Source organism: Arachis ipaensis, chromosome B1, assembly GCF_059453495.1.
Source record: "Arachis ipaensis isolate K30076 ecotype BB chromosome B1, ASM5945349v1, whole genome shotgun sequence".
Taxonomy (NCBI): domain Eukaryota; kingdom Viridiplantae; phylum Streptophyta; class Magnoliopsida; order Fabales; family Fabaceae; genus Arachis; species Arachis ipaensis.
Genome location: NC_142436.1, coordinates 10,752,284 through 10,773,850, shown reverse-complemented (window position 1 = coordinate 10,773,850; position 21,567 = coordinate 10,752,284). Strand labels below are relative to the sequence as shown.

The 21,567-nt window shown below is 35.7% G+C and overlaps 2 protein-coding genes across 2 annotated transcripts; one reads left to right on the top strand and one right to left on the bottom strand.

Moving 5' to 3' along the window:
• Positions 1 to 1,900: 1,900 nt before the first annotated feature.
• Positions 1,901 to 5,171, top strand: LOC107621305 (grpE protein homolog 2, mitochondrial). The gene is made up of 6 exons (XM_016323363.3): positions 1,901 to 2,274; positions 2,836 to 3,019; positions 3,099 to 3,292; positions 3,368 to 3,535; positions 4,045 to 4,173; positions 4,893 to 5,171. The coding sequence occupies exons 1-6, from the start codon at positions 2,131 to 2,133 to the stop codon at positions 4,962 to 4,964; spliced, it is 891 nt and encodes a 296-aa protein (XP_016178849.1). The 5' UTR covers positions 1,901 to 2,130; the 3' UTR covers positions 4,965 to 5,171.
• Positions 5,172 to 6,044: 873 nt separating this feature from the next.
• On the bottom strand, positions 6,045 to 8,230 carry LOC107621393 (uncharacterized). Its single transcript, XM_016323442.3, has 3 exons — positions 7,720 to 8,230; positions 6,986 to 7,138; positions 6,045 to 6,435 (listed from the first exon to the last, which is right to left on the bottom strand). Exons 1-3 carry the CDS (start codon positions 8,035 to 8,037, stop codon positions 6,370 to 6,372), a joined length of 537 nt encoding a protein of 178 aa, XP_016178928.1. The 5' UTR covers positions 8,038 to 8,230; the 3' UTR covers positions 6,045 to 6,369.
• Positions 8,231 to 21,567: the final 13,337 nt, after the last annotated feature.

Here is a 21,567-nt window from a genome sequence, read left to right as displayed (position 1 = left end):
TGTTACTGTAGCCGTTACTGTAGAAGGAATGCGAATAGAGGTAACTTCGCAAGGAAGATGAAGTGGTAGAGAGAAAGCGCAAGTTTCGGGAGACGTGTCGAGTGGGTCAGTATTAATGGGAGTTAAAAATGATAATTATTACTGATTTACGAGTTTGAAATTTAAGTTTGGATTAAGTGTTTCATCTTCTGATAGTCCTATTGAATACAAACGCATTAATCTAAGGGGGCAATTTGTTGATCGAAAGAATATTTTCGATAAAGGTAAGTTGATTCGGAGAAAGGCGGAGACAGTTTTCGAAAAGATGCATGCGTAAGCATGTGATTGGAGGTAATCGACGCGGATTCGATTACGTTTGATTTATTAAATCAAATAGGCCTAATTGAATAGGATATTCGAGATAGGTAATCGAACAAGACATTCGAATGAGTGGATCGAACAATTATGGAAGTGGAGAAGTTAAAGGCCCCTATCACGCGAGGAAATCTTGGGAAACGTTTATAGCAATACAGCGGGAACGGTTACCAAGGAGAATGCATTCAAGGCTGTGATCTTGTAATTAACTGTAATTAAATTGTCAATTACCTAAAGTAGATTATAAATACTAGGAAGTCTTAGGGAATATATCCCAGGAAATTCCTGAGTCTGCAATCGAGTTAACTTTTCTATAGGGTTCTTTCCATGTTTTCATTCTTTTAATTTATCCTTTTGTAAACTTTACATTTCAAGTAAATTTATCTTTTGAGTATTATTTATCTTCTTTATTTAATTTACTCTTTTCTGCATCTTTTAATTTTCATGTCAAAGTCCTTTGACCTAGTCGAAGGCATTCTACTGCTTTCTTTTAATTTCAATGCAAATCTTTCTATTTTCAGCACATTTTCTCTTTGAAATCTTTATCTTCTTGTTTTTTTATTGATTTACACATTTTATTTTGTTTTATTCCCAATACTCGTCTAATCGAAGACACTTTGATGCACTTTTAGAAAATTGGTACCTACAAAGAGGAGTAGGTTTCGCTCCTAGACTACTAGATATCGAACCACCATCGATTTGCTAAAAATCGACAAAACAATATTATATATATTTTTTATAATTTAGATCAACAGTTAAAATAATTGGAATACTGGTATTTTCGATACACTTAAAACTCTTTCTAACATTTTAATATGCATGTAAGTATAATCAGATATAATCTCTTTAATTAGATATTATTATATCAATAGAAATATTTGAATTAATTATTTATTGTCTAAAAAATTATATAAATCTAAATACAAATATCTAATTAAATTTATTATTAAACATTTTACTTCAAAAAGAAAAAAAATGGAAGTTTAAGATTTATTTGCACTTAATAAGTTTAAATGTTATTTTGGTAAAATTATTAATGGAACATTTTTTTGTAAAACTCATCGATTCATTATATCTCGGATGCTGAAGAGGCATTTAAATTTTTTTTATTTCGAACACACTGACTCGAATCAAAAAATACGTGTAGTGTATCTGAGATATGCTTATATTCATATTACGGATGCACTCGAGATATAATTTGTAGACACCCTATCACAGCATAAAATCGATGCATTCGTATGTGGTCATTTTAGAGAATGACCTTCAGTACTCGAATGTGACTCAGAATGTATTTTAATAAATTTTTCAACGTTTATTTATTTTGAAAAAATACTATATTTATTTAATTTAAATAAAAAATTTTATTTTACATTAGTATTGGGTAACTTACAAATTCCAATCTTATAAGTTATAATTACATATTTTTTTCTTAATATTTTTTTTGGTGACTATTTTCTCCTTAGTATTAAGTCTATCTTAGAATTTTCTGAAGAACTTAATTTTTTTTTTAAATCTATAAATCCAGTGCAAAGTTGTTATTTGTGTTGTTAATTGAGAATAAAATAAAATAAAACAAATGCTGGAACACTTGTCTAGTTTTCTTTCTTCCCAAGCAAAATTTCCATTCATTTTTCTTTCCCTTACTTTTCCCTCATAAAACATTCATCGTTACTTCTCCGTCTGCAAACCCAAACCCTCTCATTCCAATTCCTTCAATTACCCATTTTCCCTCCAGTTCACCACTTCTGTTCCTCTTCTTCTTCTTACTCTTCAGCGATGTCGCTATACAGGGTCTTCTCTCGTTCTTCAAGGTCCTTGTGTCGAAGCTCTACGCTTCTCTATGCTTCCGCAAAGCCCCAATCCATGCCCACAACGCTCTCCAATCACTTTCATTCCCTCGTGCATCAATCGCCAAACAAGGTAAATTAATCAGAATCGGTTGAAGAATGTGATTTTTTCTGTGCGTTTTTTGTATTTGTGTTGTAGGGTTTTGCTAGGGTTTTAGAACTTACTAGAATTTTGATGGGTTTTCGCATTGTTTTTAATCTGAGATTTTTTTATTTCTTTTTGTATTATCTATTGATGTAACGTATTTGTGAATCTTCAATTTTATCTTGCAACAAGTTGGCTATTAATCAATCTCTTCTAGCTGGGCTTTTTCTGTTCTAAACTTTTTAATCTTCTTAAAGGTTAACCAGAGCTCTTTGGAACAATTTAACTTGTTTTTCCATTATAAAAATATTGTTTGTTAGTTGTTTTGCAAATGTTTTGAGAAGTCATGTTGTACCTGATGATTATGGAAGAAATAGTGATTGATTAGAACTCTGTAATCTGCTAGTTATGTACATCTCTTAACTATTTTTTCACTGTTCTTGTGTACTATCTAATGTTGTCCCTTAAAATTCTCTATTGAGTAAAATTTGTTTTAGTCACGAATTGTAAAATTCTGATTACTTCCGTACGTGCTTACTTATATTCCAGCTGATTCCAATTCAATCCAATTTATTGAACCTACCAATAAATTCATTTTCAAATCCAAGATTTGATTTTTCTTCATCGGCTTACCCTGAACCTGCAAGTGATGACCCTGCAAAGACAACTGAAGAAGCTAATGTAACTGATCACAGTAATCAAGCGAAATCTATGGATCAGACCAAAGAATCAGGTACTTCAGTATCAAATTTAATTGATCTACTAAAAGAACAAGAATGGAGATTTTAAATACCCTGCATTTTCTGATTCAGATATAGGGAGTGAATGTGACCTATCAAGGGATGATTTAATAAAGCTTGCAGCTGAGAAAGAAGGACTTTTGAAGGTAAAGCAAAAAGAGATTGAGAAAATGCAGGATAAAGTTCTCCGTACTTATGCCGAGATGGAGAATGTCATGGATAGGACTAGACGTGAAGCAGAGAATTCGAAAAAATTTGCTATACAGGTGTCAGATCTGACCTTTTCTCCTACGGTTGTTTATTCCTCAACTCTGTGCTGACTATTTTCAAATGTGGTGTAGAATTTTGCGAAGAGTTTACTAGATGTTGCTGATAACTTGGGAAGAGCTTCCTCTGTTGTAAAGGAGAGTTTTTCAAAGATTGAAGCACCAAATGACTCTGTTGAAGCTGCACAACTTCTGAAAACACTTCTTGAGGGTGTTGAAATGACTGAAAAACAGCTTGTAGAGGTAGACTGCTTAGCATGATTCTATGGCTGTTTAGTTGCAACGTCAAAGCTGTTGAATTATCCAATGTATTATTTAAATGGTTATGTAAATTTACATTCTTACTTCATTCTGCATTGCTCCACATTTATATGGTTTGCAATTACAGGAAATATGTAGGATGTTTTAGCTCAGGTTTTAGGGCGCATTAAAGAAAACAGAGTAGAGACAAATGAAGAAAACTAAGGGACCACAAAAAAGGTTTAATTGCACCATGCATCAAGAAGATAGGAATTTTTTGCTGTACCAATTTTACAATATGATCCTTCTATTTTATAAAAAGCATTTCCAATTACTTGCCTTACAAGAATTACAAGTAGTCCCTTAATGTCATAAATATTGACCAAGTAAAAAATATAAGCCTAAGGTCTTATTATTATGCAGTTATGTGCTCAGACTTTGTGCTACCATATGACAGAACTTCTGGCTAGTGCTTAAACATATTCTTTAAGTTTAACAATATATTTTTGCAGGTATTCAAGAAGTTTGGTGTAGAAAAATTTGATCCCACAAATGAGGCATTCAATCCTCACAGGCATAATGCCATCTTCCAGATGCCTGATGCTTCCAAGCCCCCAGGCACTGTTGGAGTTGTTCTGAAGGTACTTTTCAGTATTTTCTGTTGCAGAATCGTGATTTGATTTTCGTTTCCCCCTTGATTTGACCTTCAAAATTGTTGATGTGTTCTATTTGGTACATGCTCTTTGAGCCCAAATTCGCATTATTAAAAGTTTAGCTGATGTATGTGTCTTACATAGTAAACTTCTCATATATAAGTTTGATCATACTCATCTCATTTTATGGGCGCATTTGGATAAGCTTTTAAAATTGTACCTTTGAGGCAAAAAGAAATACTTCTAAGTTACTTGAAAATTGGTTCAAATATTATTGTACTGTTATAACATAACTGTTAATCAGCTTCTCAAAAACGAAAAAGGAACCCAGGGGAAGGTGATTATTTGTGTATTTTTTTTTAAAATAGCTTTTTTTTTTTTTCAATTGTACTTTCTTGAAGTCTGGTCTGCACAACTTGTTTGGATTAACTTCTAAAAGAAATGCCGAGGTTTGACTGTTTGAGTGGTATGCATGAGATATGAGATTCAAATTTTGTTATTGTCAATGTAACAAAAAAGGGTAAACCATATAAAGAAATGCAAAGATGACTGACTGTCAAGGCATTTTCTTTCTTAATTCTTTTTCTGTAGCAATTTTTTGTTTGAATAAATATGCTCCTATTTTTTGAAAAGCAATAATAATATGAGATTGGAAAGTCACAGTTTCGCTAATGAAATTATTTTCTTGTTATTTTTGCCCTTTGCAGGCAGGTTATATGCTTCATGAGCGAGTTCTTCGTCCGGCAGAAGTTGGTGTTACCCAACAAGCAGAGGATTAACAAGCAGTTTAGTGATTTGGCATATAAGAAAAGAGAATGCCTGAATAGTGAGTTTTTTATTTTTTGGTGTGGACAACGTCCACTAATCTTTTGAATTATACCATACAATATTAATCACTCACAACATACTATTCTTTTTCTCCTACGTTCGGAGTTTTATTTATAATTTTTTTATAATAAGATTCCATACTAAGGTTTCGATTCCCAGGGATTTTGGTTGGTTTGTTCTGTGCTATTCTTTACATAGGAACTCAGTCCAGGAAAATATTTTGAAGTGGGACCTCTCACCTCTACATTGATTGCCTGAAAATTATTCAGTTGTAGTCCATGTAAGAATTTTTTATTTCTTATTTATATCTTTGGAAGATCAAACCGTCTACATGGATATTATGGAAAGTTACGGATACGGTTTCGGTAAAGTCGAAATTTAGAAATTATGCAGCCGTGTTCATGCTTATTTTTGTGTTTTACAATCAGCTTCAAATTAATTGTTACGTTAACTCCTTTGGTATTATTGGAGATCAATTGCGTTAAACGAACACCTTTTATAATAGATATTATTTCAATATTAGTATTTTTAATAATTAATACATATTTTTTATTTTGTTAATTAAAAAAATTTAAATATATAATTAATGACAATCATAATTTTATTAATATATCTGTACACCTCTATAAATAGGAGTTCTTACATTCTTCTTGTCCTTAGTAAATACATCAAATTCTAAGTTATTAGTAAAGTGGCTGGTGAGATTAATTTACCAAGTGAACAAGCATCGAAAATAAAAAATAAGTTTTGAGAGCTTAAATCAATTACATTCTACCTAAATAAAATTGCGGCTCCTCCGTTTAAAAATATATAAGATAGGTCAGTCTAGCTTATTCAAAAGTTTAAATGATTGAAGACTTGGGCAAAGTTAACAAACTACTGGCTTTTTTTTTTTTCTTCTCTACTAGGATTTGATCCCAAGAAATAGGTTAAGAATGTAAAGATTTTTCTGACTCGGATACCTATCATATTAACCAATACCACATTAGTATCTACTATTGCACATAATAATGCATAATTGGAGCTAGATATTTAAAGCAACCTAAGATTTTATATCTACATAAACCAAGACTCACACCACGTATGATGTATCCATGTATGATGCATTTAGCAATATATCTATCAACCTAAGCTTATCTACACTAGTTCCTGATTTTTATACTACTACTAGCACTAGTTAAACAATACTAACTCCGCACACGAGATTCTAACTAACTGCAATCATGTCAAGATAGGATGGTACATCACATGGTCATATATTTAGCTAGATGGTATTTCTTTAAGTAATACTTAAATAGGGTTTTTCTCTCAGTTCATGGTCCACCCACCACTGGGTATGTTTTCTCCAATTGGACATCACTGTGTTTTGCTGTTGATGCCAGGGTAGCTCAAACCGAGATCCAACTCACCAATGTTAGAATCCTGCAACAAAAATTAGTTACGTAATTAAAGTAAGGGGTTTGTGTAAAAAAATCAGTTTGTTTGACAATCATTTCTTGGATGAGACTTAATTGACCACAAAGATTTTGGTACCTTCTGAATGGATGATAAGATAACAGTCCATAAATAGCACTTACAGTAACAGTAACGTTTAGCGCATGAACACACAAAAGATCAACCCTCTGCTTTGGCGGTGTATTATTTTATAGATTGATTTGTCCACAAATCTTAAATGGAAAAACTACACTACCACTCTACCAGAGAGTTGATCCACATTAATAGGTTGAATAAAGGATAAATTACATTAACATCCCTAAAGTGAAATTTCACATGATAACACTTGACTTCTAAGATGTGCACTAAGTTTAGGTGACATTACACTTGACACCTTTGTATTTTGTAAGATGTTACACAGATAAAAGGATGTCTAATTTAGCCTAGGATTTATATTCAAATCACAAGAAATGTCTTTCATTCTTTTTCATATACTGTTATATAGAAAGCAGATCAATAAAATAGCCAGTTACGTTACCTTGCTCTCCTCTGACATTTCATTCATATTCAGCATTCCGTGGATCTCATGATTCACATTTCTCTGATCTTCGGGCAATTGGTCACGATCAGCTATGAGTTCATCTTCAACCTTTTCAATAACAGCCTTCTTCTGTTCTTCAAGCACAGCAATCTACATAATCACATTGACCACGCTTCACTCATAATTATGATCAACATTCTAATGAAACAATGGGTTTTAACCGACAAGTTAGTGCACAAACAGGTTTTTCTATTGTCAATTTATGTTTTATTCAAGCTTCATAAGCTCATGATCCTGTATCTACAGTTACCAAAAAAACAAAACTGCCAACACAAGAAACCCAAACAACCATGGAAGCAAAAAATAAATAAATAAATAAATAAGAAAGGGTCATGATTCATGAAAAGAAACTCTATTTCAACAACCCACATTAAAAAACTATATGTGCAATCGTCACACGGCCCCTGTGATGGGGTGTGAAATCACACGGATCTTGTGCAACCTGAATTTCGAGGTGGGACTGAACCCTAATCCTAAACCCTAAACCCCAAATTCCAATTCTGGCAAACATGCAAACACTAGAACAATGGGAAAAATTATATATTAAAAAAGTGTTACACAAAAGGCCAAAATCCCTCAAAGTGCACATTAAAAAAAGTTTAGGACTTTCAATCAAAAGCCAAGAAATCCAATTTTAAAAGAAGAAGAAAAAAAATACAGCATGAACTTACAGGAGTATAGCGGAACTTCCTTCGCGGTGGCTCGTCAGAGACATCGCGTGGGTCGCCGTCGTCTTCGGCAGCAGAGGAGGCAGTGATGGGTGTCCAACGGCGGAGAAGGAGGCGAGAGGAAGCGCTGTTGACGTTGTTGTTGGTGGTAGTGTTGGTTGTGGTGGAGTGAGAGTGAGTGTTAGTGGTATTGGTGGTGTGTAAAGAGGAAGAAGAGACGTGGACCCACTTCTTCTTCCACTTCCTGACGGGGCCGCTGAACACGGTGGGTGCGCCGTAGCGGGAGGAGGCTCGGCCCAGCCTTGAACCCACCGCTTCCATTTTCGGAGGGTTTCGGTTTGCTGCGTTTCGCGATACTGATAAGTGAGAACAAAAAGTCAAACACTCAAATGATCACTATTCGTTTTTTTAGGTGGAATACCCATCTCGCCCCTGGAGAATTTTTTTTAAAAGACAACAAAAAAAACCCTCTCTTTTTGGTTTTGGATCTTTAATTATGTGAGTGAGACTGATTAGTTCTTTCTTCCTCAGTTAATGATTAATTAACGAAGTATGCCTATGTTACACGTCAACTGGATGATCTGTACGTTAAGTTCAAATTAAAATTGATAAACGTTTTTGTTGGGATCTCATTATTTTTTAGGATAATTTTTTCTATTTTTTATTATTTTTTTTATGAATTTAGATTTTATAAAGTGATTGAGTTGATAAATGAATAAAATGAAAGTTTATTATTATTATTATATTAGAATAAATTAATTTTAATAACCCATATCATCTATAGTGAATCACAAAAAATATCATAATGCGAAAGCGTACGTTTACTCATAAAAATCAGAAATTGACAAAAGAATTTGAATTTTGTGGTTCTTTCGATCTTCCTCAACCAAAACCTTCTGTATTCCTAAACGGCTGAATTGCAACTCTTTTAATGGGGAAAAAGCAATAAAGACTACTTTGGTATATTGTGGACTAAAACCCGCATTATTTATATTTGAACATGGCACCCATTAAACCCTAAAACCCATATAAAATAGTATCTAAAGTCCAAAAGATAATATATCTAAAATTCAAAAAATAATTATCTAAAGAACAAAAGATAATATTCGGTTTTATTCTCATTTAATTTCAAATCAAAAGTAATAATGACTTATTCAATTTAGCATTTAATACAATAAATGAGATCACCATTATATAAGTCATTTAATTTGAAATAGCATAATTTGTGATTATAATTAATATATATGTATTACCCACGTATAAATTAAAAAATTAAAATAATTTTTTAATATATTAATTTTATAATTTTCATAAAACATACATTTTCAATGTCTTAATTTCTCAAGTCTAATTCACTGTCTCTGTCAAGTCACGGGAATAATGATTGGGCAAGACATTTTTATTCCAAGAGGCAAACCAATCACTGCGACAATTATGAAGAGAATAGGGAGAAAACGTCCTCAGGAGCAAGCTCAGGAAGAAGAACCAGAATGACAACCTCTTCCTCCTCCTACACTAGAGTTTTAAGTATGAACTAGTCAACTTCAAATTCAAGAGGTTGACCGTCGAGACTGAGGAAGAGGAAAGTAGTAGTAGTGATGATGAGTAAGTAATTTGGGTAAGATAAATAATGACTCTGGTAAGAGTTGTGTGTGGTGGTTAGTCCTTTTCTCTTTCGTTTCTTTTATTTTATCTTTGTTTTCATCATTTTCTTTTCTTTTTCTTTCGTTTGCATTATGTGTCAGTTTTTTTATTTTGCTTTATTTTTCTTTCAAGAGCTTACTACTTATTCTCCAAAGCACTCCATTGATAATAAAAAAGAGTTGCTTTTAATGGAGAAAATTGAATTAATAAAAAGTTCCATTGAAAAGTGGTGGTCAATAGCAGCATGATTATATTTCATGGAGTTAGAGTATTTGAATAATCTCAAGGGAAATAGAGGGGAGTCTTTCCAGCATAATTTTCATTTTTTGTTTTTATTTTTTTTTATGAGTAACTAATTCATTTTTGTTGCGAGTTAGGAACTCTGTTTACTTTTTCATAGATTATTGATTTAAGTGTTTTATTTTATTTTAAATTTATGCATTAATCTATTTTTAAGATTAAATTTTTGTTCTTCATTCTTTAAAGGTTAGAAATATTGAAAAATATTCTAATTCTGTTATTACTTTAGAAAATTTAATATCAGAATTAACTTGAAAACTCTTTCTCGTGACTTTTTAACTTGACTGGGGATAGTATTTTAAAAAGTGTGCGATATTTTCTTTCTTATGAATTTCAACCGTTTAGAACTAGTTTGGATATGTTACATATAATTTGAACTAGAACTACCTTTGAATATTGTGTGAAATCAAACCAGAATTGTGCTACACCTCTTTTCTTAATTGGTTGACTAAGGAATTGACAATTAGAATAATTAAAGAGAAATTGAATTGTCAAGAAATTGGAATTCAATTATATATGATTTGTCATGAAAAGATCTTTGCATGCATCAAAATAGATATACATAAGGATTAATCTTTCTGAAAAATAAACATCTTTAAAACTCTTAACATTCTCAATCACTGCATTCTCCAATCAAATATACGTTCATCACTGCCTCTACAAGCATCTAGCATTCAAGATTCATTCGAAGTTCAGAACCATTCAAAGTTTCAAGCAAGATACAGTTCCAACCCTCAATAATCTAGGTTTAATTGATTTAATTAACAATTTAATCAGATTTCTGCTTGCTCAATCCCTTAATCCTTGTGAAAACGATATTCATTCACCGTGATATTACTTGATACGATTTGGTGCACTTGTCAATATCTGAGAGCATAATTTTCTACTCATCAAGTTTTTGGCGTCGTTGTCTGGGATTAATTGAGATTGACAACATACGTTCGATTAAATCACTAACTTAGATCTTGTTGTATTTTATTTTATTTTGTTTTATTTTGTTTTACTTTTTTATTCTGTTTTAATTCTTCTTTTTCTTCTTTATTCTTCTCCTTTATTCTGCACGGTACGTTTGATTTCATTTTTGTTTTTTCCAACGGAGTGATGGAAAGAGACACTACGAATACAATCCTAACACTCAATAACTTCAGTTACAACAAGTCTCCTTACTCACAACACAAATAGAACAAATGCAAGGTTTACAAGTTCCTACGTGTGACTTATGTGGAGGAGCACACAAGAATGAAAGGTGTGAGCTACTCTAGTCCACCGCTGAACAAGACAACTACATGGGATATTTTTCAAAGTCAGGGAATGACCCATATTTTTCTGAACGGAGGAATTATCCTAATGTTGATTGGGCGAGTCAAGGGCAAAGATAATTCAACGTTTCATACCAACAGCAAGAACACCAGATACAACCCCAAAATTCTCTTAAGCTTGCTGTAGAGAAACTATCTCAATCCACTACTAAATTTGTTCAATAAACCCAAGACTTCATGTAAGAGACAAAAACAAACTTTAAAATCCAAAAAATTTTCATAAAAAATCTAGAAGTAAAAATAAAGCAAATTACCAAGGAATTGACAGGGAAGCAAAAAAATTCCTTCCTAAATAAGACAATCCCAAATCCTATGAAGGAATTAGAGGTAATCAATGTAAGGGGTCTATACCCTGGTGAATCAGAGAAATGTATGAAGGTTGACCTAATTGATCTATTAGTTCAAGAGGTTATTGAAGAAGAATCTCACATTAATTTTATGGAGGTTCCTCAACATCCACTCAAGGAAAGCAAAAGAAGAGTTGATAGAAATGAACCCATCTAAAGAAAAATCTAAGCCTCACTTACCCAAGCTAAGGAGCCAATAGCATTGAGAAGAAAAAAGAAGTTGAATCCCCTAAATTAGGCTAACGTTCTTACTTCCAACTCTCAAATATGCATTCATTGAAACTGTTGGGGTTTATCCAGTAATTATAAATGCATCTTTGAGCAAGTTAGAAGAGGAAGGATTACTTAAGGTGCTGAGAGATCACAAGACTGCTATTGGGTGGACCATCAGTGACCTAGAGGAAATAAGCCATATTATGTGCATACAAAAAATTTTACTGGAGGAGAATTCTAAACCTGTAATGCAAGTACAAAGAAGGCTTAATCCAACAATAAAGGAAGTTGTTCACAAGGAAGTAATGAAGCTATGGGATGTAGAAATCATCTATCCCATCTCTGACGGTCCTTGGGTGAACTCAGTACAAGTCGTGCCCAAGAAAGGAGGGATCACAGTGGTCCCCAATGAGAAAAATAAACGGATTTCTACAAGAACTATCACTGGTTGGAAGATGTGTATTAACTACCAAAGACTCAACTCGGCAACTAGGAAGGATCACTTTCCTTTACCATTCATTGATCAAATTCTTGAGAGGTTAGCAAGGCATGCTTCCTACTGCTTCTTGGATAGATACTTAGGGTACAACCGTATTGCAGTTGACCCTGTGAATCAAGAAAAGATAGCTTTCACATGCCCCTATGGTATTTTTGCCTACCGTCGAATGCCTTTTGGGTTGTGTAATGCACCCACCACTTTTCAAAGGTGCATGCTTTCCATTTTTTCTGATATGGTAGAAAAGTTCATCGAGGTATTTATGCATGATTTTTCTGTGTTTGGTGACATTTTTTATACATGCCTAAACCTAGCTTTAGTTCTAAGAAGGTGCCAAGAAACAAACTTTGTTTTGAATTGGAAAAAAAATATCATTTTATGATAACTGAGGACATTGTTCTTGGGTATCAAATCTCAACTAAAGGCATATAGATCATCAAGTTAAGGTAGAGGTAATTGAGAAATTACCATCTTCTGTGAATGTGAAAGCAATTAGGAATTTCTTAGGACATGTAGGATTCTATAGAAAGGTTTATAAAAAATTTTTCAAAATTGCAAAACCATTGAGTAATCTGTTAGCTACAGATACTCAATTTGTTTTTGACAAAGATGCCTGCATGTTTTTGAAACTCTTAAAGCCAAACTTGTTTCTGTACTAATAATTGCTCCACCTTACTGGTCTTTATCTTTTAAGTTAATGTGTGTGCTAGTGACTTTGTCATAGGCACGGTCCTAGGTCAGGGAAAAGATAAGTGATTGCATGTCATTTACTATGCAAGTCGTGTCTTAAATGATGCACAAAAGAATTATAAAACAACTGAAAAATAACTTTTAGCTGTGGTATTTTCTTTTGATAAATTTAGATCATATTTAATTAGATCAAAAGTAATAGTCTACCCTGACCATTCTGCTCTTAAGTATCTCTTAGCTAAACAGGATGCCAAACCAACGTTAGTAAGGTGGGTGCTACTGCTCCAAAAATTTGACATTGAGATTCGAGATAGGAAAGGGTCAGAGAATCCAATAACAGACCATTTATCTAGGATTGAAGTCGTAGTAAAACAAGCACCTCTTCTACCAGTTAATGAAGAATTCTCAGATGAACAAATCCTTGCAATACAAGTGATGCCATGGTTTGCTAACATAGCTAACTACAAAGTTGGAAAAAATCATCCCGAAGGAACCCAACTGGAACCAAAGGAGAAAATTGATCCATGATGCCCGCTATTTTATATGGGACGATCCTTACCTATTCAAGTGATGTTCTGATGGTATAATATGAAAATGTATCCCTGAAGAAGAAGTACAAGATGTTTTGTGATATTGTCATGGTTTAAATTACGGTGGACACTTTAGTGGAGAGAGGACTGCAGCCAAGGTTCTTCAAAGTGGACTCTACTAGCCAACACTTTTTAGGGATGCCCGAGCTTTTGTCGAGAGGTGTGATCAATGCCAGAAGACCGAAAACTTGTCCAAAAGACTGAAAACTTCTCCAGAAGACACGAAATGGCACAAAACTTCATTCCAGAAGTGGATTTATTTGATGTTTAGGGAATAGATTTCATGGGACCCTTTCTATCCTCATACTCAAACATTTGTATAATAGTAGCTATTGATTACGTGTTTAAGTGGATGGAAGTCATGCCGTCACCTCACAATGATGCTAAGGTGATCGTTAATTTCTTGAAAAAGAACATCTTCAGCAGATTTGGGATGCCAAGGACATTAATTAGTGATGGAAGGAGTCACTTTTGCAATAAGCAACTTGAAATTCTTCTTCAGAAGTATGAAGTAAGGCACAAGGTTGCAACTCCCTACCATCCGTAAACCAGTAGACAAGTTGAGGTATCCAACAGAGAATTAGAAAGGATTCTTGAAAAGACGGTGAATGCTTCAAGGAAGGATTGGGCAAAGAAAATTGATGATGCTCTCTGGGCCTACAGAATCCCCTTTAAAATTTCAATTGGAATGTCACCTTATCAGCTTGTTATATCTCACCTACCCGTTGAGCTAGAATACCGAGCATACGAGCAATCAAGTTCCTCAATTTTGATGTTAAGAATGTGGGTGAACAAAGATTGCTACAACTCAATAAACTCGACAAATTTAGGAGCAAAGCATACAAGAATACTCAGCTATATAAGGAGAAAACAAAAAAGATGGTATGACAAGAGGATAATCCCAAAGGAGTTTAAACCAGGGCAAAAAATTTTACTATTTAACTTAAGGTTGAAGTTATTTCGTGGAAAACTCAAGACAAGATGGTTGGACCCTTCCCAGTTAGCAAAATATCTCCTTATGGACACATTGACGTGATAAAAAGAGACATCGAAAGAAAATTCACCGTCGATGGGCAGCGATTGAAGCACTATCTCAAAGAAGAAATAGACCGATAAAAATTGATTCAACTACTATCTTAAGAGAGTGTTGTGAGTCAAGCTAGTGACATTAAAAGAGCGCTTATTGGGAGACAACCCAATCAATATAATTTTCTTTAAGTACATTTTTCTTTTTTTTAATTAATTTCATATCGAAGAACTAGCACCACTTGGCATGCAACGGCGCCAAAAACTTGATGAGCGAAAAACTATGCTCTCAGATAAGTGCACCAAATTGCATCAAGTAATATCATGGTAAGCGAATATCGTTCCCATGAGGATTAACAGATTGAGTAAGCAAAAATCAGATTGAATCGTTAATTAAATCAATTAAACCTGAATTATTGAGGGTTGGAACCGTGTCTTACTTAAAACTTTGAATGGTTCTGGACTTTGAATGAATCTTGAATACTGGATGCTTGTAGAGGCAGTGATAAACGTATATTTGATTGAGAGAACGCAGTGACTGAGAATGTTAAGGACTTCAGAGATGTTTATTTTCCAAAATGATTAATCCTTATGTATATCTATTTTGATGCATGTAAAGATCTTTTCACGACAAATCATATATAATTGAATTCCAATTCATTGGCAATTCAATTTCTCTTTAATTATTCTAATCGTCAATTCCTTGGTCAATCAATTAAAAAAAGAGTTTTAGCATAATTCTGATTTGATTTCACACAATATTCAAAGGTAGTTCTAGTTTAAATTATATGTCAGATATCCAAACTAGTCCTAAACGGTTGAAATTCATAAGAAAGAAAAAGTCGCACACTTTTTAAAATACTATCCCTAGTCAAGTTAAAAAGTCATGAGAAAGTTTTCAAGATAATTTCGATATTAAATTTTTTAAAGTAATAACAGAATTCAAAATAGAATTAGAATATTTTTCAATACTTCTAACCTTTAAAGAATGAAGAATAAAAATTCAATTTTAAAAATAGATCAATACATAACTTCAAAATAAAATAAAATATTTAGATCAATAATCTATGAAAAATAAACAAAGTTTCTAATCCTAAAAAGAAGAATTAGTTACTCACGGAGAAAGATGAAAACAAAAAATAAAACTATGCTGGAAAGACTCTCTTATATTTTTTTAGGGCAAAAAACTAGAATAAGCCAAGGCAAGTTGAGAACTACGTAAATAAGCCAAATTGAAATTCATTTCAGTAATGAGCCAGGAGCTATATATATGTAATTCGAACCAGCTCGGTTCGAGTTAGATTCCTTAGTAAATCGAACCAGGCAAGTTCGAATTAGGTTGATGAAAAGTTGGTTGTAATTCGAACCAGCAAGGTTCGAACTCTATCTCCACGTAAATCGAACTAGCTTAGTTCGAATTATAGGTAAGTAAAGTCTTCAAGTAATTCGAACCACCTTGGTTCGAATTACACTTATGCTGGGTTCTTAATAATTCAAACCACCCTGGTTTGAATTACTAGTGATTCGGCTATATAAGGAGTTCGAATCAGCCTCATTCGAACCATTCTCACCTTCCCCTACCCCACCAAATCTCAGAGAAAATGACCCAGGTTCTCTCCGACGAAGACCTGAACGAAATACTCTGCTGATGGGGGACGATCCAGCACGGTTATATCGCTTGGACGGAGTGGCCCATATAGCTGGGGTCATCAACGAGGAGGTTAGTACGGAAATAACTTTGTTCTACCGGTACATGTGACTTAGTGGTTTTGCATGCGGGTTAGATGGTGGTTTAGTTGGTGGTTTATGTTAGTGGTTTATGTTAATGGTTTTCGTTAATGGTTTATGTTAGTGGTTTATGTTAGTGGTTTATGTTGGTGGTTTATCTTAGTGGTTTATGTAAGTGGTTTACGTTAACGGTTTATGTTAGTGGTTTATGTTAGTGGTTTATGTTAGCGGTTTAGTTGTGGTTGTTTTATGTTAGATCTTTCATGTCAGTGGTTTATGCTGGTTTCTTATGTTAGTTGTTTATGCAAGTGGTTCTCGTTCTTGGATTTTTAAGCGGTCATATTTAGTACGATTTTTTGGTTTATGAATTATCGTGTTGATTATGTTTGTCACTGGTAAATAAGTTGGTTCTAATAATGCGGTTCATTTCTTCCGCAGCCTCAGCGATGCATCAGGAGCATGCGGCGGCAGCAAGGCATGCTCCTCGATGACAGATACGTTCCGTACCTGCAGATGGCCGCTCTATACCATCTTGCAAGGCTGAACGATAGATGGTTCCGGTTGGACGAGGCCCTTGTCAGTGCGTTCGTCGAGCGATGGCGTCCGGAGACGCACACGTTTCATATGCCGTTCGGAGAGTGCACGATCACACTCCAGGACGTGGCATACCAGCTGGGTTTGCCAGTGGACGGGCGTTACGTCAGCGGCTGCCTATCGGAGTTCCAGATATACATCCAGGGTGGCCGTCCAGCCTGGGTGTGGTTCGAGGAGTTACTTGGAGTGGTACCTCCTCCTAGCCAGGTTCAGAAGTACGCGGTCAACTGCAGCTGGTTTCAGGAGACTTTTGGTGAGTGCCCGGAGGGAGCTGATGAGGAGACTGTGCGTCGATATGCCCGTGCGTACATCATGATGTTGTTGGGCACGCAGCTGTTTGCGGACAAGTCCAGCAACCGCATTCACATCAGATGGCTTCCATTTGTAGCTAGGCTGGAGGAGATGGGGACCTACAGCTGGGGTTCTGCAGCACTGGCATGGTTGTACCGGTGCATGTGCCGAGTGGCGAACAGAAATGTTATCAAGCTAGCGGGCCCACTTCAGCTACTTCAGTCATGGATTTTCTGGCGATTTTCTCGGTTTAGGCCTGCAGGGTTTGAGACGTTCAGCTGGCCATTGGCCTCGAGGTACTGTACTAAGCCTTGTCTATTTCAATTTACTATACATAACTACGTGTTCATTTATAATGTATTGGATACCCTAAGCACACATTTAAGTAGCGGTAAGACATGTGTATGATGCAGGTGGTCAGGTTACAACCCTTCCAGTAGCGAGAAGGGTTCTAGAGTTCAGATGTGGAGGCTCTGGATAGACCGGTTGCAGGATAGAGAGGTCAGTATGTTACTTAATAAGTTTCTTTATTTAACCACACTTTACGAGTTGGGTTCATGAGTTGCCCTAACACTGTATAGTTCTTGGTGCAGTTTATCTGGATGCCGTACAGCAGCCCCGACGTACTTCAGGTTGTGCATCCAGAGGTTTTGGAGCCTCGGCATATGGCGCTGTGGCGGTCTGTTACGTCGCTTATCTACTTTGCCGTCATAGAGTGGCATCAGATAGATAGGGTTCTTCCGCAGTTTGGAGGGGTGCAGCCCCGTCCACATCCTGCCCTGAACATCGACTTTCTGATGTCGAAGGACGGCAGAGGCGGCGAAAACCCAAAGTGTGCTGCTGTGGCATTTAGGAGCACCTTTATGCTGACGGATGCATCGGCCCTAACCATTGGCATAATGAACGCCGATATCACATGATAATCCAAACTCCGGTGGTCACTAGAGATGGAGGTGGCAAGGCAAGTGTGAGGTCCATTGTACCGTTTGACCTCCCAAATTCCCTTGCGCTGCCGGAGACTCAGTCGAATCAACCATGTGCACCCATTCCCAAACTCAGAACACTTGCCCACGTAACGGCGATGATCAGACTCCACAACCTTGTACTGTACCCCTCACCGGATGCTGTAAGTCTTCACACTTAACAGGGCCTCATCTTTATCCTGAAATTGCTGACCAACCTAGAACTCTGTCAGACCAGCAGTCCCTTCCGCATCTCTAGCCCCGAATCCAACAGAGTGACCAGATACCCCCTCCTGCCTCATGGCATCCAAGTCCAAAGAGAAAAAATGTGGTGGATACTGCTGTGTGCCAGAGCTAGAACCACCTACCGCCAATGCAGGCTCACTCGCTCCAATATCATCGCCGCTATCATCATCAATCATATCCGGCTCGACGTCATCCTCCTCTCCTTCCCCCAAAAATCCATCTCCAACGCCAAGCGGTGCAACGCCCGGTAAAGCGTTTGGCGCAATGTCAAATGATCCTACCTCGTCCCCTCCGCTGCCATTCAGATCAGCAGCAAAGGACGGGGATGTAAACCCCGGTTAAATTAGTAAATAATTAGTCAATAAATTAGTTTTTAATAAGGAGGATTAGAAATGTGAATATTATATCAAATTAGGATAGAGCTCATCGAAACGAAAATTTTGACACTAATTTTGAGAAAATCGGTCCAAGATTGGACCGAATGGACCGAACCGGTTGAACCGGATCCAAATCGGACCATCGGTCCAACCGAACCGACCTATTAAATGAACCCACGCATTGCATCTCCCTCATTTCAGCAACGTGACGCTGAAAGCTTGCGTCCAGGGAGGAGAAGAAAAAGGGGTCCGAACCCTCGTTCCAAGTTCAAGGCGCCGTAACTTCCCGATCCGAGCTCCGATCGCCGTACCGTTTGCGACCACGCGTCCACCGCGTCGAGCTTTACATTTCTACCGGAACAATTTTATAAGTAAGCCCTTAAATATTCTCAGCCACTCTTTTCCCCCAATTTTCGAGTTTTGAGAAGGGGTATTGAATTTCTTTGATTTTTGATGTTTTAGGATCCAATTAGCTTGAGAAAAACATTCACTATTGCTTATGTGAAGCTTGGGTAAGGTGAGGATACGATAATTCTATTTTATTTTCATTGAATTTGAGCTTTGAGTATTAAATTGGATATATATGTGTTATGAATGTGTATTAGGTTGTGAATAAATAATTGGAGCTTGAAATTGTGAATACTGGAACTTGGAGAAAGCGGATTAGTTGAGTTTTGAGGGGCTGTCTTGGTTTTGAATAAATAGCTTTGGTCGTTACGTGGAAATCGGCCAAGGTATGGTTTAGGTTTCTTGCATTTAATATATAATGTTCTGTGAAAACTTAGGCTAGATGACCATAGGATAAGTTGGAATGCAGGTGTATGTTTAATATTTAGTAATTTGTCGATGAATATAATTGGTTGAAGTTTATTGGATAATTAGTTTTTAATTTTGGATGGTGAATGTTGTTATGTTAATTTGGAGGGAATTATGGTTGAATGTTATTGTTGATTAACTAATGATTTGGTGAATTATTGATTTGAGGTATAACTATTGTGGAGGTTGTTGTGATAATGAGGTATTTTGTGTTAAAAGCTCAGGAATTGTGAACTATGATCCTTAGTTGAATTTTGGGTTGTTGGATTTGAATATAGTATGAGTTTAATTGTTTATCTGAGGTAGATTTATCGTGGTGGTTGTTATGATGATGAGGAAGGGTATGTTGAATTGAAAAGAAAGCAGGTTTGGACCCGAAAAGGGTGGCAAAGTCCGAGTTTTAGAGGAGATGCTGCCGAAATTCTATAAAAATTAGAGATTTAGTTTATATGATTATTTATAAAGATTTAAGATTCAAAGGTTATATGGTTTGATTTTGAGTTATTAAGAAAATGAGCATGTTTTAAGTTTGATTCATTTGGAAAAGAATGAATTATGTTTTGAATTAGAACTATTGATGGACGGAATGAGAGATGTGATAATGAAGGATAATGATTGAATATGATTGACGTATAATGATGAATGAGATGCGATTGAGAATGATGTGGATGTTGATGAATTTTAATTGAATTATTTATATGGCTTATGAATTTGAATAATCTGAGATACGAGATTCCCTGGATTAAGTGCCGTGGCTTGCCACCACGTGTACCAGGTTGAAAATTCGATACTCTGTTGACCCTACGACGTAAGTGTGACCGGGCACTATATAAATTCCCGGGAATGTTACCCCCATTGAGCAATATTGATTATTTGAGAAAAATCTATGCATAGACTCTTGGGGATGCACGTCGGGGGACAGTCTAAGGACAATTCAGACTTGTCGGGTTGGCTGGATAACCGACAGATGAGCCTCATCAGCCATAGGATAGGCATGCATCATCTACATATTACTTGAATTACTTGCTTGTGCTTTAATTGGGTGTGCCTATATGTACTTGCCATGTTAAATGTGTATTTGTTACCTGCAGTATTTGTAACCTTCTTGTGCTTACCTTTATCTGTCTATTTGTCTGTGAAAATGCATGATGGAGTTGGAGGTATGGAGGAATGGCAGTATGGGACCTAGATTTAAGATTAAGTTAAGTTAGGTTTAAATATTCTTAGAAACCACCTTTTATGGCTTCTGTTTAATACTTTAAACTCTATAATCTGAGTGTCGGCGTTCTAGGATTGCCTCTGGCATTCCCAGGACCTTATATATTATGTGTGTGGCACCTTTACCATACTGAGAACCTCCGGTTCTCATTCCATACTATGTCGTTGTTTTTCAGATGCAGGTCGAGAGGCATCTCGTTAGGCGTCTGGACTCTTGAAGCGGAGTGGTTACTGGGTTATTTTATTATGCTATGATGTATATATATGTACTTAGCTTTCTCTCCACATAACTTATTCTTTTTGATCCTCCTAGAGGTGTATGGAGAGGTAGGATTTATTTTATGTACATTTGGGTTTTGGATATGTATATATATGTATATATGTGTGTATATTCTCCGGCCAGTCTTGACTTCGCAGGCTGAGTCAGGAGCTCGTTATTGTATCTTTGACTCTCTGTTCCTGTTTTGGGTTACTTTACACTTGACAGCGGTAGCTTTCTTAGCACGCAAGTTAACTCGTTTTTCGAGCGTTGCGCTTTTATTTCACGATTTCTATTTCCTCTTTTCTTCAAGGCTCCTAGCATATTATAATTCTTCTGCTATTATATGTACTCATTTTATTTTAGAGGTCGTAATACCTCACCACCTTTGTTTTACGACTTAAGCGTAAAGCTTAGTGTGGTAGGGTGTTACATTATGGTATCAGAGCAGTTCGTTCCTATAGAGCCTGAAAGACGGACTGATTGTACTTCTGTGCATTCTCTGTATATGTGTTTATGTGCTATTAGGATATCTGATTGATATATATGGCATAAACGTTTGTGAGCATGCATTTGGAACTTAAAAGCATTAGACCTGCGATATTGAGACTGATCAACTTAATATCACTTGTTTGATGTGTATAAGGACCAGATGTCGACTCGCAGACGCGGTCGCGGGCGAGGTAGAGGTAGGATAGGCATCGTTACTCCTAGCCCGGTAGGGAATGATCCAGT

Coding starts and splice junctions, on each gene's coding strand:
- LOC107621305 (XM_016323363.3), top strand. CDS start 2,131: ATGTCGCTATACAGGGTCTTCTCTCGTTCTTCAAGGTCCTTGTGTCGA. Junction 3,293..3,367: donor CGAAAAAATTTGCTATACAG/GTGTCAGATCTG, acceptor AATGTGGTGTAG/AATTTTGCGAAGAGTTTACT. Junction 3,536..4,044: donor CTGAAAAACAGCTTGTAGAG/GTAGACTGCTTA, acceptor ATATTTTTGCAG/GTATTCAAGAAGTTTGGTGT.
- LOC107621393 (XM_016323442.3), bottom strand. CDS start 8,037: ATGGAAGCGGTGGGTTCAAGGCTGGGCCGAGCCTCCTCCCGCTACGGC. Junction 7,139..7,719: donor GGAAGTTCCGCTATACTCCT/GTAAGTTCATGC, acceptor GTGATTATGTAG/ATTGCTGTGCTTGAAGAACA. Junction 6,436..6,985: donor AAATGTCAGAGGAGAGCAAG/GTAACGTAACTG, acceptor TTTTTGTTGCAG/GATTCTAACATTGGTGAGTT.